Genomic DNA, 16,735 nt, shown 5'->3' on the forward strand with positions numbered 1-16,735 from the left:
TGCACATCGGAGCCGGGGTGGTGAAGTTAACCACATCCGCCCGGGCACCCCTCCTGGCTCCCGGAGAACCTGGAGCGCGTCCCTCCCTCCAGGCAGGCGGTGGAGGCGCGGGGCTGGGGACAGGGCGAGGGTTGATGTCTCGTGGTCCGCAAACCAGCCCGCGCCGGGATTCCCGAGACGCACGCAGCGATTGCCGGGCCCCCACTCGTGGCTCGGGCACGTGCCCGGCCCTGGGAGGTCAAAGGAAACTTGGCCCCCGCGCCGGCCGACCTCAGCCCCCGCGCCCCCTCTCGACTCGCGGTGCATCCTCCTCCCCCTCTCCTTCTGGTCCTTGCCCTCCCTCCTGCTCCCTCCTCCTGTCCCTCCTCCCCCTCCTCCTCGCCGGCTGGAGGCGGGCAGGTCCGGGCGGGGCCGCGCCGCGGAGCCCACAGCCCGCGATCCGGGTCCGGTAGCGGCCGCCGCGCCCTCCGGGAGGAGCGACCGAGCGAGGCTTTGCGGTCGGAGCGGCCCGCGCGGCGCGGGGGGCATGAAGTTGGGTGCGCGCGGAGCTCAGAGCAGGGGCGCGGCGGAGCCGGGAGCGGCCCGCATCTAGAGCCCGCTCTGTGCGCCATGGAGCTCGGGGGCCCGGGGACATCGCCGCTGCCGCCGCTGCTGCTGCTGCTGCTGGGGGCCGGCTTCCTGCCTGGTAAGTTTCAGGGCGCTGGAAGGATCCCCTTTCGCCCGGTTCAGGGCGGCCTCGGACCTCCGGAGCCAAAGGAAGGGAGGCTCCTGGCTGCAGTCCCAAGCCTCGGATGCGCGCAACGGGGCAGCCGCGGAGGCTCCCCCCACCCCGCATCCCCCAGACGCAAAAGACTGTCCTTCGAGCGCGGGCGGAGCCAGGCGAAGAAAGAGTTAACCTGTTCGGCAATTCGAAAAAAAGGATTGGGGTGGGTCTGAGGGAGATGCTGTTTCAGGAGCTGGACCCAGAAGCTCCAACTTGAATGGAGAGAGGTGCGTCCCACCCCCGTTTATCCATTCTGCCCAATTTCCTTGCAGGCTGCACCATGCCTGCCCCACCCCCCACCCCTGAGGGCTGGGGAATCAGAGGGCTGGTCTCCGCCCTTGGCAGGGCCCCACCCAAACCCCTTCTGCTCCCCCAGGCTCTCTAGAACTGTCGAGGTTCCAGCCATCTGCTCCTCCTCATTCTCTGGGAAGCCACCTTGCTATTTCAGGGGTGCATGGAGGGAATTTAATCCTCTGGCCTCCCCAGTGAGGAAGGAGAGACACTATACTGTCAGAGGGACTACGCTGAGGCTCTGGGCTGGGAGTAAAGGTCCTGGGGGTCTAAGATTGACCCCAGGTGTACTTGTGAATGCCCTCATGGGTCCAGCTGTCAGTCATGCTCTCATGGGTCCAGCAGTCAGCAGGACTGAGCTGAGAGGAGCAGGTAAACAAGGGTCTCCTGTCCTGCCCTCAGATGCCCTCCATGATGCAGCACAGGTGCCCAAGAGTGGCAGGGAAGCCGTCAGACCACAGACTGGCCACTGGGCTGGGCTGAATGAGGAAGCCCCTCCCCAGGTTCACTCCAGATCTAGTCATCGAGGAGAGACCATCCAGGAATGCAGCGTGCCAGAGTCACTGGGGGTGCCAGGTCACTCATGCATCCTGGATGATCTTCCAGGATGATCGCTTGCGGTTGCTGCAGCCAAAGGAAACCCTCAGGGGTCGAATCCTCACTCCTCGTCCTTCTCTCCCTGCCTGGGCCTGCCCCTTCCTGTCCTGCGGTTACCCCCACCTTTGTGCTTTGAGACAAGGTGTTCAGGACTGTGCTAGTAGCTCGAGATAGAGCCCCTCTCTCCCGCAGTCACGGTCTGATGAGGAGCTGTCCAGTCAGCACTCATCACATCAGTGATACCCTCTCACGGCAGTGGACCCAGTGCTCAGAAGGCTTCCCTTCCCTGGGGTAGAGGAGAAACTGCGAACGGAAGTAGGGCAGCAGGTGCAAAGGTCCTGAGATAGGAGGGAGGAATGTGCTTTGAGGGGCTGGAAGGGAGCCCAAGTGCTGAGTGCGGCCTGGGAGGAGGCCCAAGGGCGCAGCCTGGATGGCCACCGTCCCCTCCCCTGAGCCCTGCACCCGCATGTCCCCCCAGTGAGCAGCCATGCAGAGACCCGGGCTCATGCGGAGGAGCGGCTGCTGAAGAAGCTCTTCTCGGGCTATAATAAGTGGTCCCGGCCCGTGGCTAACATCTCGGATGCGGTTCTTGTCCACTTCGGCCTGTCCATCGCGCAGCTCATTGATGTGGTAGGTGCTGGGGATGGGGTGGGTGTCGGCAACCCAGGGCCAACCTGTGTCAGGGAGGGACAGGCCTGGAGATGGCCCTGGGGCTGGGGGCATGGGCTGGATGAGCTGGGAGGGCTGCATTTGAGTCCCAGCCCTGCCTGAGTCCTGCACATACACTTAAGCAACGTGGGGGGCAAGGACTGTTCCACGCGATGCCCTCCAAGGCCCTGCCCATTCCTCCCTCTCCACGTAGAAAAGCTCAAAGGGCCAGATTTGCGGCAGGGGATCAGGGCTGTGGCCGCCAGAGACAGGGAGCAGGAGACTCGTCTATGGGGCCAGTGCAGGGCAAGTCCTGGCACTGAGTGGGTCAGGATGGGGCCGTGTGGGGCCCTGGCAGCTCCTCTTGACCTTCACCTTGCTCAGGAGGTCCCCCAGCCTGTCTGGAATGGGGCAACCTGACGAGTCAGACAGGCTGTTTGTCAGGTGAGTTTACTTCCCTGGATGGGGACCGAGGAGGCTATTGGGAGGAGGCCGAGGTCCAGCCTCTGAGTGGCTGCAGCTCTGGAGGAGCAGGGGTGAGCACTCGGGGGGGGGGCCTGTCCTATGGGTCTAACTGCGTGTTGGCTGCACATCCTGGGGCAGCAGCCAAAGGGCCTTGGAGTGTGGGCTCCGGCCTGGCCTGGAGGAGTCTTCCGGGAGCTGGTTTGCTGGCTGCAAGAGGGTCTGAGGCTGGCTAGGTTTGGACTGGGGTTTCCAGTCAGCTCAGGTTCCAGGAGGAGCTGCCACGGGCTGTAGATCTCTCCAAATGTCCACCCCACACCCCTGCCAGGACCCCAACCCCAAGCGGGCTCTGTGAGGGGGGAGCCACCAGTTTCAGAGCCTGGAGACCCTGGTTTCCAGCTCGTGCCAGGTGTATTGAGTGGCCCCTGGGGCCCTGGTCTTCTCACCTGTGGAATAGGATGAGTGAGCCGGCAACATCCAAGGGGCTTTGGGACGTGGAGGGTGGGGGCTGTGGCCACATTCACACTGACAGAAAGAGCTATGCTTGTGCCCCATTAGCAGAGAGAACCGATCAGTCCCCCATCCTGGCCTGTGCTCTCAGGCCTCCTAGAACCAAGCCTCAAATGCTTCCTGTAAAGTACTCCTGGCTGGGGTGCAGCCAGAAGGGAGCTCAGGATGGTGGGGGTTCTGACCCACTGCATTTGCAAACATAATTCCCAGTGTGGCTGTGGCTTCATGTTCTGGGTCAGCTGCACTGTGGCCTGGCCTCCTGCCTGAGCTCCTGGGGTTTTCTTGTCCCCTAGCCACCATGTTGCAGCATCTCCCCCACTCCCACGTTGCAGCATTCTCCTCCCCTCCATCTCCCTAGTTTGCCCAGGAGAGACAGCCAGAGCACACCAGTCCTGAGGCCCCAGTGAGGGACCCGCCGGAGGCCCCGTGGCAACACTGGGCTGGACAGGAGCTGCTCCCAGCCCTGCTGTCTGCAGCTGAGTTGGCCAAGGACACTCCTGCACACGTGTGCTGACAAGACGTCCTTGCCCGTCCTGGGTGCTGGCCTTTTGTGGAAGGGGCCGCCTCCATGCCCACTCTTTGAAGGGCTGCAGTGTTTGCTGCAGGTTTGTGCCCCAGTGTGTGTGTGTGTGTGTGTGTGTGTGTGTGTGTGTGTTCGTGTGTGTTCACATCTGCAGAGGAGGCTGGGAGTCCCTGGGCACCTCTGGGCCCTGGGCTAATGTTTCAGGTGCCCGAATGTATGAAGGGCACTTCATACGGGTGGGGTGGACGGGTGGACAGCTGCAAGGGGGGTGTGTGAGGGGTGGGCACAAGGGGAAGGAGGCCAGACCCTGCACCTGGAAGCTTGATCTGGAGGCAGGGAATGGGGCAGAGCCAGGCCAGCTGCCCCCGGGGGAATGCAAGGATGTGGTGGTGGGGGTGGCACCACTGCAGGACTGCATTGCCAAGGTCGAGGTCGTTGGAGTGGTGTCCAGGCCCCGCTCAGGTCATGCTTATCCTCAGGGTCCTCTGGTGGCATGACCCAGGTGGCCCTAAGGGAGATCAGGACCAAGGCAGTGCCTAGGGTGGCGGGAGATGTGGTCCCCTCCCATGACCCAGCCGACCCAGGGCTTGTACCCTGGGGGAGCAGGAGGGGAGGCTCCTGGGCCTTGCCTTTGAATAACCATCTGCCCCCGGCCCTGTCTGGGCACTGGGTGCTTCACTTCTTGACCGTCCTCGGGTTTCTTTGGCCTGAGCAGTCGTCCTGACGACTTGCGTGCCCCTGGTCTAGAGCCAGCAAGGGAAAAAGTTGGGCCGTCATAAAGTGGGGAGAGGCTGGTTCAAGCACTGCCCCCCCCCGAGCCTGTATCCAGTCCCTCTACCCTCCCCAGGGGAATAGCCCCTGCCCCTCAGGGGCACCCTGCTCTCTGAGAAGTACCCTCCATCAGCAGCAAGTGTCCTGCCCCAAACCTTTTGCAAGGAGCCAGCCCCCTCCAGCCCCAACCCAGGTACCCTCTGCCTGGGCTGGGTGAGGCATGGTCCCTGGAGGTTCAGGGTGGGGTAAGAGGACCCCTACATCCATGCACAGAGCCTGGCGTTCTTCTCCAGCCTGTGCTGGTGCCTGACTGCCTGTGCCCAGTGAACAGGAGGGCTGGGAAGTGGGGTGGAGGGAGCAGGGAGTGTGTGTGTGTGAGTGTTGTATGTGAGTGTGTGTGTATTGTGTGTGTGTATTGTGTATGAGTGTGTGTGTATTGTGTGTGTGTCAGTGTGTGTCAGTATGTATGTATGCATGTGAGTGTTGTATGTGAGTGTGTGTGTGTGAGGGTGTCAGTGTGTGTCAGTGTGTATGAGTGCATGTGAGTGTTGTATGTGAGTGAGTGTGTTCCAGCCCTTCTCACCTGGCAGGGGGCTGCTCAGTGACCTGTAGAGGAGCCTGCCGGCTCTCCTGCTCCCATCTCGTCTGTTCTTGCCCCTCACCTGTCTACCTCCAGGTCCTGAGGCTCTGGGCCTGGAGGGGCAGTTTGGCCAGTGAGTGGGTGGCTCAGGGGTAGCAGAGGGGGCAGGCTGGCCAGCTGGGAGGGAGTGATGCAGGTGGGCAGGACCATCATGGGCTGCTGGGAAGAGGGCAGCTCCTCCAGCAGCCAGGAGCCCCGGGCGCCGCATACACCCTTACTTACGTAGCTGGAGAGGACCAGGTCCGGCCACCTGTAAAGCCAGCTGGACACTGTCCTCACCTTCCTTCTTAGAAGGGTCAAGGGGACTTACCCTGTGGCCCTCAGTCCCCTCTGGGCCTGCCATCCTGGGCTTGGCTGCCTCCAGGGGCGTGATACTCCCTCCCTCCTGAGGTCACCCAGTCCCCTTGTTCTGCCCTGGCCTGTCCTTGTGGGTAAGGAAGCTTGGGCAGAGAGATGTGTCCTGAACCAATGGGGATCACAACCTGCCTTCTTCTTGTTCGTGCCCTAGGATGAGAAGAACCAAATGATGACGACGAATGTGTGGGTGAAGCAGGTGAGTGGTTGAGAGCCCTCAATGCCCCCTCCGCACCCTCTCCCTACCCTTCTCTTCTGACCCCCCTCTTTCCTTTCCTCCCGCAGGAGTGGCATGACTATAAGCTGCACTGGGACCCCGCCGACTATGAGAATGTGACTTCCATCCGAATCCCCTCCGAGCTAATCTGGCGGCCAGACATCGTCCTTTACAACAAGTGAGCTGGGGCCTTAGTGGGTGGGGCCACGTCCAGCCACGCCCCCGCCAGGAATCTCTGCCAAAGCCAGCGTGAGCAAGAGGCAGACAGCTCAGCCCTCCAGCCCAGGCGGAAATAAAGAGGGTGCTGAGACCTATTGACAGGCAAAGAGGCAAGGAGATGGGGGCTCTGGGGGCCTGCGGGTGCCTGAGTGTTCCTTCCCTGCCCGTGCCAGCCCTGGGGCCTCAGTCTCTTAAGGAGCAAGGAAGGGATCAGAGCCCCTCCCAGGATGACTACAGGCCCTGCAGTTGCTCCCCCTCGGGCTGGAGTCTGTTCCAGAATCAGTCCCTGTCTGGGGAGGCTGGGCACCTGTACATTGGTCACCCAGTCCTGGAGCAGAGGGTGGGGTACAGGGAGTGGAGAGGGAGCCCCCAGAACAGCCTGCCTGTCCTCACCCTCCCCTGCCCCTCCATCTGTGCTCACAGCTCCCTGCATAGACATCACCGAAAGTCCCCAAACCCCAGCTCATCACGCTCCGCAAACAAAGCCTCTGTCAGGGATGTGTGTCCCAGCTGCGGAAGCTGAGCTGAAATCTCATCTCTGGAGGGTGTTTCTGTGCTGGGGGGCCAGGGGACTATGGGCACTGCTGTGGCAGACGTGGGCTCCAGAGGGCTGGCCTCCTTGAACTTGTCCTTTCCTGGGACCTTGGCTGGGCCCTTGACCTCGGGGCAGCCTGACAGCCTACCGTGTCCATGGTCTCTGCTGTGTCATTGCTAGGCCAGCTCACCCAGAGCTGAATCCATGCTGGAAGACCCAGGCTCTGTGCGGCCGTGGCCCCACAGCACTGACGAACACAGCCAATGGCAGCACTTGGTCCCCCTGCCCAAGGCCCCCTGCCCTCCCACCCAGACCCCGGTGCTTCTGCACAAAAGCCCTCCTGGGCCCCGGGGTTGGGCCTGACCTACAAATGCTATTTGATTAAGAACGACTGGGCTCCACTTGCAGCTTAATTGATTTCAGTAATGGCAGCGGGGAGAGCGGCCGCACGTGGAGGAGAGGGTTTTAGGGATGCATTAAGGGGGGCCGCTTGGAGAGTGGGAGGTGGGGCAGACTCTCTGTTTTCCCTCTACAAGCGGCCTGGTCAGACCCTGAGCGCTGGAGTCCTCCAGGCCCCCCTAAGGCCCCCCGGGGTCCCCACTCAGCTCCCCCAGCCCCCTGCCCCAGGGGACCCAGCACTCAATCTGCCTGAACCTCTCTGACCCAGAACACAGGGACCAGGGTCAGGACTCTGGGACCCAGGGGAGCATCGTGCTCTGTGACTGCTCGACAGAGACCAATAAGCAGGTCTGGGAGGCATACAGCCCCCAGGATGGCAGCCCAGCCCCTTCCCTCTCTAGACTCCCTACCGAGACCCAGAGGTAGCGGGTTGGACCCCTAGCTTCCCTTAGGGATGGAGGCTGGCACCAAGGCCCTCTTTGGAGGGGGTTGGGTGTGGGCACAGATGGACCCCAGGGCTGGTGGTGATGTTGGCCAGATGGCCACTGGGGAGGCCTGTTTCCAGGGATCAGGCCCATGTGCACTTGCGTGTGGCCCAGTGGTCAGCGCAGGCTGCTGGGCAAGGGGAAGGGTTGAAGGTGGCTTTTCTGAGAGCTTTGGGGTACTCCTTCGAGGCTGAAGGGAGTGCACGTGAGGCCGTGCTGTCCACAGGAGCTCCCTCCACTGGCCTGCCAGGCAGAGGGGCTCATGTGGATGGCGTCTTCAGCCTAGAGCAGGAATCTGACCGGCCGGGTTGACCCCTCTTCAGAGCCGAAGCCCGGGACAGCTGCTCCCTTACTTGCCTGTGGGTGCCCCACGTGGTCAGTGTGGGCAGCTCAGGCCTTGCGGGGAAACAGGCTGAGTGAAGGCCCTCCTGACCCAGGCAATAACAGCCTGGGACCCAGACTGGGGACTGGGCACTTCCAGCAGCAGAGGAGAGAGTGGCTGACTCTGGGGGCAGGCAGTGTTCTCAGCAGACTGTGGGCAGGTGTCCCCAGGTCCCCCATGGCATCAACATGCCCTTCTCCTCACCATGGGCATCTTAGGCGGCTGTCCCTGGGAGACCCAGGCTTGGGCCAGGACAGCAGCCCCTAGCTCTGTTCCCTGCCAGGTCTGGACAGGGAGCCCTGAGGCCAAGGAATAGGCAGGAGGGCTGAGGGCCTGGGATGTGATGGCTGGAGTCCACATCCCCCTCTGGGAGGCCTGGTCTCTGCCTCGTTGGGCCCTGGAGTCTTCACCTGTGCAAGAAGGGGGTTCTCGCCTCTAGGTTTGGGGGCATCTGTGGGGGAGAAAATGCCAACCTGAAGCAGGAGAAGGTGGTGAGACAGGTCAGATTTCCGTCCAGCTCCAGGGTGACCGCAGGGAACGAGGCACTCTTTGTGCTGCCCTGGGGCCACTAGTGCACGTGGAGCCCCTGATGTGACATGGATGGCCCTTCTAGCCCCCAAATAATCGTGGTCATCTCCATGGTCAAGCTTGGATGTCAAGTGTGGTGTGGGCTGCTGAGAAAGTCTCCATGGCATGTCACCCCCAAGGGTCGGGGAAACAGCAAGGTGGGCAGGTGAGCAATGAGCTGGACATGGGCACCATGAGCAATGAGCCCAGAGCTGTCTGGTCCCGGGCGAGGCTTCACTGTGAAGTGAGGGTGTGTGTAGCGGGCAGAGGCATGAGAGCTCTGGACCTCAGGTGTCGGGCGCCTCACCCACCACCTCTCTCTCCCGCCCAGTGCGGACGGGGACTTTGCCATTACCCACCTGACCAAGGCCCACCTCTTCCACGACGGCCGGGTGCAGTGGACGCCCCCGGCCATCTACAAGAGCTCCTGCAGCATCGACGTCACCTTCTTCCCCTTCGACCAGCAGAACTGCACCATGAAGTTCGGGTCCTGGACCTACGACAAGGCCAAGATCGACCTGGTGAGCATGCACAGCCGCGTGGACCAGCTGGACTTCTGGGACAGCGGTGAGTGGGTCATCGTGGACGCCGTGGGCACCTACAACACGCGCAAGTACGAGTGCTGCGCGGAGGTCTACTCGGACATCACCTACGCCTTCATCATCCGGCGCCTGCCGCTCTTCTACACCATCAACCTCATCATCCCCTGCCTGCTCATCTCCTGCCTCACCGTGCTCGTCTTCTACCTGCCCTCCGAGTGCGGCGAGAAGATAACCCTCTGCATCTCCGTGTTGCTGTCGCTCACCGTCTTCCTGCTGCTCATCACCGAGATCATCCCATCCACCTCACTGGTCATCCCACTCATCGGCGAGTACCTGCTCTTCACCATGATCTTCGTCACGCTCTCCATCATCATCACCGTCTTCGTGCTCAACGTGCACCACCGCTCCCCGCGCACACACACCATGCCCGCCTGGGTCCGCCATGTCTTCCTGGACATCGTGCCACGCCTGCTCTTCATGAAGCGGCCGTCCGTGGTCAAGGACCACTGCCGGCGGCTCATCGAGTCCATGCACAAGGCGGCCAGCGCTCCGCACTTCTGGCCGGAGCCCCAGGGGGAGCCCGCCCGGTCTCCGTCCCTGACCCGTGGGGTAGACCAGCCCAGCAAGCCCCAGCCAGCCCGCACAACACCCTCTGACCAGGTGCCAACTCTGCAGCCTTCAGAGGCCGAGAAGGCCAGCCCCTGCCTATCTCCTGGGCCCTGCCATCCACCCACCGGCACCCGGGCCCCGGGCCTCACCAAGACCCGGTCCCTAAGTGTCCAGCACATGTCCAGCCCCAGCAAAGCGGTGGAGGACGGCGTGCGGTGCCGGTCCCGGAGCATCCAGTACTGCGGGCCACGAGAGGAGGCTGCCTCACCGGCCGCCCGCCTGGCGGATAGCTCCCCCTCTTCTCCGACCAAGGCCCCCTCAGCCGAGCTCCTGCCCCCAGACCAGGCCTCCCCCTGCAAATGCCAGTGCAGGAAGGAACTGGGGGCCCCAAATGCCACGCTCAAGACCTCCAGCACCAGAGCGCCGCCCCTGCCCCTGTCGCCAGCCCTGGCACGGGCGGTGGAGGGCGTCCAGTACATTGCAGACCACCTGAAGGCGGAAGACACAGACTTCTCGGTAAGTCCCCACCACAGTCACCTGGGGGGGGGCGCCCACCGCCCCATCCACTTTGAAGGAGGAGGTGACTGGTGAAAGACAGAGAAACCAGGACCCCAACTCGGCTGTTCCCTGTGCCCCAAGCCTCCATCCGCTTGGGGGCAGGAGGTACCCCCAGTGGTGGCCCAGTGGCTGTTGGAGCAGAGTGGACCTCTGGTGTCTCCTTTGGGCTTCAGGGCACAAGGAGCCTGCCTGCAGGTGGGGTGTTAGGCAGCTTCCAGCACCATCTGCACCTGGTGAGCGTCTCCCTTGACCTCAAGTGCCCCCCACCCTGCTATGGGCGCCCCGGGGAGGTTCTGTGGTGAGAGGTGCTGAGAGGAGATGGGATGAGATTGAATGGCCTCTGTGGCCTAGCACGGGGAGAGGAGAAATCAGGCCTGGGACACAGGACCCTCTGGCCAGCACCCTCATGCCTGGCCAGAGAGAGGGCACCTGGGGTCTGGGCGGGCAGGGCAGGTGCTCAGACACGGGTCATATTCAGGGCCCTGTGGAGTCGGGGACTGCAACGGTGGGTCCAGGCTGAGGGCCGAGCCCCAGTTCAGATCCTGGGTGGGGTGGGGCAGGGGAGCACAGAGGCAGATCGGGGAGGGCACCGTCAGTCTGCTCGGTCATTTCTGGCCACTCGACCTGGGCTGCGACCTTGCCCCACATCAGCTTCCTCCTGCAGAAATGCAGGCCTGTGGGCAGGCAAGACACTGTGGTTCCCTCCCTCACCTCTTCATCCCTCTGTCTCCTCAGGAACAGCCTGTGATCATTTCCCAGACACACATGATCCCTGGGGACTGTCTGTCCTGTGGCTGGGCCACCCCACCCAACAGCGAGTCAGTCTCCTAGCTGTCCCTTGAATCCCAAGGGGTTGTGAAGTCATCTGAGGGTTTCTGGAAGGTTCTACCTGGGAGGAAGGTTCTACCTGGGAGACCCTGGTTCTGGGCCCGTTGCGTTCCCCAGTTCTTGAGGACCTCTGACATGCGGGTCTGAGGGGCTGCTGAGAAGAGATCGAGGCCTTTGAAGTGTCACCAGGATCTCAGAGGCGCCCAGTGGTTCCTAGTGCAGGGCCAGCCCCTTGTCCCCAGACCCCTCCATCCGCATCACAGGCCCAGCTGTCACGACCAGGTTCTGGTTCCGGCATTGTGCCCAGGTTCTGGGAAGCAAAGCAACTTCAGAGGAACCGACCTGGGATGGGGGTTGGGCGGCTTTGTGAGCAGCGTTTCAACCTCCAAGGGGGTGGCTGGAAAGCTGCTCCTGCTCGGACGCGGCAGCACCACTGGCTGCTTCCTGGAACAGAGGGTCCTGTCACTCCCTCACTTTCAAGTGACCCCATTTACTCTGGTTACCCGAGAATAAACTCGGCCCTTTCAGCTTTGGTTTAAAACCATCATGATGTCGCTGATTTCTTTAAACATCAGAGCAGAAAACCACAGTGAAAAGTTCTGTTTCTCTCAAGGCCCCCAAAACGGGAGGCTGAGCCTGCCCTTGGCCAGGCCTGTGGGACCTGCTAGGGTCCAGCGGGCCCGAACCCAGGTGCCCCTCCTTTCTGGTCACTCAAATGCCAACAACTGCCCATCCAGGACCCACCTGTGGCCTCCCTGAGGCTTTGCCTGGGCACACCCCAGGTGGGGTCTAGACCCAATCTCCCAGCGTGGACATGTAACATGACCTGTCCTGCCTCTGGGCCTCTGTGTCCCCCCTTCAGCCCAGATGGTGCAGCCACCTTTCTCGTCGGGTCCAGGGAGTGGCTGCAGGTAGTGGGCTCAGCATGTTCCCCACCTCTAGCCTGGGGTCCCCTCCCTTGTCCCTGGGGAGCCCTCCACCCAGCAGCTGCATGCTCAGAGCCTGCTTGCAGCACAGGGCTGTGCCTGCATTCACGTGTGACCCTCACCCTCAGGGGCTTTGGAGACAGACCTGAGTGACCCACTGACCATGAGAGGCTCAGGCCACCTGGGCAGCCAGCTGTGAACCCCGCCCTGGGCAGAGGCAGGAGTGAAGGGCAGCCAGCTGTGAGCACTGCCCTGGGCTTCTTGCTGGAGGTCAGCTCCCCACAACCACCACTATCCAGGATGCTCCGCCTCTCGCCTTGCACTGTGAGGGGCTGTGGGTGCCTGCTGACTCCAGCCTCACTGGCTCCATCTGTAAATGTAGGGCAGGGTGGTCCCCATGGTGCCACCAAGTATCAAAAACCCAGAGCACACTTCACCGTGTCACAGCCTGGACCCTAGCCTTCCTTCAGAGGCATCCCCATCACTACTTCCTGGGAGCTCAGGCACCTGGCAGGCTGGTGGAATTGGTAGGGCCACCATGCTGGACCCCATTTCGCTAGAGAGCATTGACACCTGCAGCCCAGGGTTTCTGAGCCCAGACTTCACACAAAGCCATTTCGCTGCATCCCCTCCGCTCCCCTTACCTAGTACAGGTATGCCTGCAACCTTGGTGACCCTGGTGGCAAGAATAGGAACCGAGGTTCTAGCAGTTTCTTGCTGTGGCGAGGCCTGAGGGAGTGACTGTGTGTGTCTGTCTGCAGGTGAAAGAGGACTGGAAGTATGTGGCCATGGTCATCGACCGCATCTTTCTCTGGGTGTTCATCATCGTCTGCCTGCTGGGGACTGCCGGCCTCTTCCTGCCACCCTGGCTGGCCGGCATGATCTAGGGGCCCGGACTCAGGACTCCCCGAACTCGATGGGGTCATGCCACTTACCAGATTGCCCCCCATCCTCTGTCTGCTATAAGACAGCCTTGGAAGGAGCTGCTGACCCCTGGGGACCTGCCTGGGGGACTGGTGTATGCCTGTATGGCTGCAGGGCGGTGTCATTGCCTATCTTATTAAAGTTTAACCAGAGCATGGCGACATGATGGCTTCCTGCAAGGACGTGCGGCTGATGGCTCTCAGCAAACGTCCCAGCATATCCCCAGGCCATGCCACTCAGCCACCCTCAGCCCCTCTTTGCCCCCAGAGCCCTTGATCCCTGTGGGATCCCTGAGACCCAGGCACAGATCCCGGCCTGGGGCACCCCTGGGTCCTCAGGCTTGCTCTCTCTGACCCCAGAGGTGAGTCAGTAAACACATGACCCTCAGCTGCTGGGGGCAGGATCCAAGCAGGGGGTGTCTTAGTGGCTGGGGAGGCGTCCCAAGCCGGGGAGTAGGGGGGTTCTGATCAGGGTCTGGGTTTGGTCTCTTGTGGGCACATTAGTCAAAGCCCAGATTTAGCCCAGAGGAGCCTTGGGGTTGGAGTGGTTAGACATGGTCCCCGTGGAGGAGAATCAGGTGCAGGTCCCCCTCGGGTGAGGGACCCTCGACCCCAGGCAGCCCAGCTGTCTCCCTGGCAGGGGTGCTTGGGTCTTGGGCAGACACTTTGCTGGCCTGGTGATGCCCCCAGGTCTCCCATGGACTTGAGACTTTGTGAGGGACCCAGATCTGGGCTCCCCACCCAACACCTCCCTTGATTTCCCCTCTGCTCACAGTTGGGGGACCCCTCTGGGGCACAGTAACAGGTACGACCTCCCTGACATGGCAGCTGTGGTGACTCCGGAGGTTCTGAGGACCGCTTGTCTGGCTAGCTCTGGGGCCCTCTGCAGTGTGGTGTCTTGCAGGGGAGGGGCTGAGAAATGGGGATGGAGGGAACCCTCCACAGCCCAAAAGCCTCTGCCTCACACCATGAGGAGGTTGCCCTGCCCAAGGTGGCCGGCAGGGGTGTTGGAGGGCAATGGCCCCAGGGCCCTAGTGTCCACTCCTCATGAAGGCTGAGCCCCAGGGACCACCACAGTGGCCCCTGAAACCCCGAGGAAACACTGGGCCTGTGGTAATGTAGGGGTGGGCTGCCCCTGCTCTCTGGATTCTTGCAAGCCCTTAGGCTCCACATGCCAGGTGGGGTCTGGACAATGTAGCCCCTCCCCCAGGAGCCACATTTGGGTGGAGGGAGCCTCCCCAGGCCCAAGGAATCCCTTCTCCAGTGACGGTCAAGCTATGCCTCTCCAGAACCTGTGTGTCAGGGGTGTAGCTCAGGTTGGAGCCCTGGGTCTCCCCTCAGGCTGTGCCTGGGTCACGAGGAACTTGGGAGAATTGAATGAATAATTTAGCGAAGTTCAAAGACATTTCTGCAGAGGTTCCGCTGGAGGGCACTGCCCGGGCAGAGGAGACAAGTTCACAGCCTCCACCTGGCTGCCGGTGAACCGCAGACCAGCCCCCTGGATATTCAGGACGCCATCTGACTGGCACCTGCCCCCTGAAGGCTACTGGGGCACCAATCATCTCGGGATGCTAGGGGAGAGCCCAGACCGGCAGCTCACCAGGACACAGGACGGGCCCCAAGGTCGCAGCCTGGACGCAGATTTCAGACGTCATCACCCCAATCCTCCTTACGTAAGTGGATCCGGCGCCAGATGTGGGGAAGCAGTGGGGGCCCTGGGGCCCGTGTGCAGATGCTCTTTCCTGGGTTGGGAGAGACCAGGAGCCCCAGGGAGGACGACAGCCCCCACTTTCTGGTTTCTGTGTTTTCCTTTTTTTGAGACTCGAAAAAAAGTTAGAAAATCCACATGCAGAATAGATCACCCACATTCCCACCAAATTAACCACGACCACTATTTTGGGCTACTTGCCTCCAGGGTTTCTGTTTTTTTTTTGATTGGCATAAAATTTACCTACGACAAAAAGCCTGGTCTTAAGCCCTCAGATCAATGAGTTTTAACTCGATTTGACCCCAGACCCCTCCAGCCCCTCCAGCCTATGCCTGGTTTCTTCCCCGGAGAGGGGCTCCCCCCACTGTGACCTTGGTCTGAGTGGAGCCCCGGGTTCACAGCCTTTCTGTACTGTTCTTTCACTGGGTGTGGTGCGGTCAGCACCCACCATGACCGTGTCTCCATCCATAAGCAGTTTGTTGTGCTGAGTCACGTTCTTCTGTCCCAATAAACTAAAACGTGTTTGTCTCCGTCGCCTCCACCGGCCTGCGGGCAGGTCTCTCTGGGCGTCCATTTCCTCTGTTAGTGTTGACTGTGTCTCATTTTCTGCGTCTTGTGATAACTTGACACCTGGGTGCCTCCCAGACCCGCCTGGGAGGGTTGTTTCAGCACCATTTGTTGAAACACTGACTATTCCACAGTAAAATGCCTAAAAAGTTTCCTTGTATATTTTCCCTGCTCTTTAATGGGTTTTGGTCTGAGGTGAGCTACTCCATCATGGCTAGAAGCAGGAAGCTGTATCTTGCCTTTTAATGCAATCTTTTGAAGAGCTAACCCCCTCCCCCCCCCCCTTATTGTGATTTCTGGTTAGGCCGTCTCCCTTATTTTCCTGTTTGCATGTGTTCTGTCCCCTCCCACAGAAGAAAATTTGATCTAGTTGGCTAATCTTTAAGGTCATCCCTTCAGTCTTTTCCCTCCTGGTGGCTGCCCCTAATTTAACAGTGTTTGTAGTCTTCGAGTTCTTCCCAGGTGGTGCTAGTGGTAAAGAACCCACCTACCAATGCAATGTAAAAAAAGTGGATCTGATCCCTGGGCTGGGAAGACCCCTTGGAGGAGGACACAGCAACCTACTCCAGTACTCTTGCCTGGAGAATCCCATGGACAGAGGAGACTGGTGGGCTACAGTCCACCGGGTCACAAAGAGTTGGACATGACTGAAGCGACTTAGCACGGATGCACGCACGTATATATTCTTTAAGAGCTTGGTAAGTTGGTATGAAAACTGTCTCCATCAGGCCTCCCACCTCCAGACAAAGCAAGCACCTTGCTGCCCCTTGGGGATTCTGGAGCAACCTGGAATCTAGTTCCAGGTCGCTGTGGACGTGAGGGTCTGGGGAGGGCTTGATGGTTCCGTGAACAGCAAACATCACTCGAGTTTTTACTCACCCAGGTGTGTGTGCACATTGAGTCGCAGGCATGCTAAGTTGCTTCAGTCGTGTTGACTCTTTGCAACCTTATGGACTGTAGCCCGTAAGGCTCCTCTGTCCATGGGATTCTCCAGGCAAGAATACTGGAGTGGGTTGCCGTGCCCTCCTCCAGGGGGAATCTTCCCGACCCAGGGATTGAACCCGTGTCTCTTACATCTCCTGCATTGGTATGCAGACTCTTTACCACTAACACCACCTGGGAAGCCCACTCACCAGGGATTTCTGGTGTAGTGAATCTAAGTGCTGATGATTTTCCCTTTCTGCTGAAACTGCCCCCAGCCGGGTTCGAAGGGATCCTGTGTGATGTGTGACCTGCCTTCTTAGGCTTGGGTCTCAGGATGTATTTTCATCCTATAAGTTTCAATAATAGTTCTGCCAGGTTTAAGATTCAAGCCTTTCCCTTCAGCACTCATTTTCTCCCGTGTTCTGATGTCAAGCGGCTCTTGTCCTCTTGTAGAAAAGGGTTTAAAGACTTTCCCCACCATCTCTGTGTTTTTGCATCAGTGAATCTAAAGGCATGTTTTAAAACCTGGTCCCATTTGGCCTTTTAAACCCTTCAGTCTGGGATTTTAAGTCTTTCTCTAATTCTCAAATCGTTTTTTTTTTTATTTTTTATTTCTCAAATCTTTAAAAAGAACCTATTTCAACATTCCGACCCCTCATAGACTCACTGCTTCCTCTGGGAGCCCCTCGTGTGGAGGCAACGCTTGCTTTTGCTATTTTATCCTTTCCCGAGCCTCCTGGGTAGCCTCTCTAGTGATCTCTCAGCCTGTCTGTGGTCAGGCTGTAAT

At 60.3% G+C, this 16,735-nt stretch overlaps 1 protein-coding gene across 2 annotated transcripts; it reads left to right on the forward strand.

The window, feature by feature from the left end:
• On the forward strand, window positions 610–12,902 carry CHRNA4 (cholinergic receptor nicotinic alpha 4 subunit). Of its 2 annotated transcripts, XM_018057546.1 has the most exons (6): window positions 610–685; window positions 2,130–2,281; window positions 5,714–5,758; window positions 5,845–5,954; window positions 8,695–10,030; window positions 12,588–12,902. In XM_018057546.1, the coding sequence occupies exons 1-6, from the start codon at window positions 610–612 to the stop codon at window positions 12,711–12,713; spliced, it is 1,845 nt and encodes a 614-aa protein (XP_017913035.1). In that variant the 3' UTR covers window positions 12,714–12,902. The 2 variants fall into 2 exon arrangements, with proteins under 2 accessions (XP_017913035.1, XP_017913036.1); XM_018057547.1 differs by lacking the exons at window positions 610–685; window positions 2,130–2,281; window positions 5,714–5,758 and having other exon boundaries at window positions 5,874–5,954; window positions 8,831–10,030.

Source organism: Capra hircus, chromosome 13 (assembly GCF_001704415.2).
Source record: "Capra hircus breed San Clemente chromosome 13, ASM170441v1, whole genome shotgun sequence".
Lineage (NCBI taxonomy): Eukaryota > Metazoa > Chordata > Mammalia > Artiodactyla > Bovidae > Capra > Capra hircus.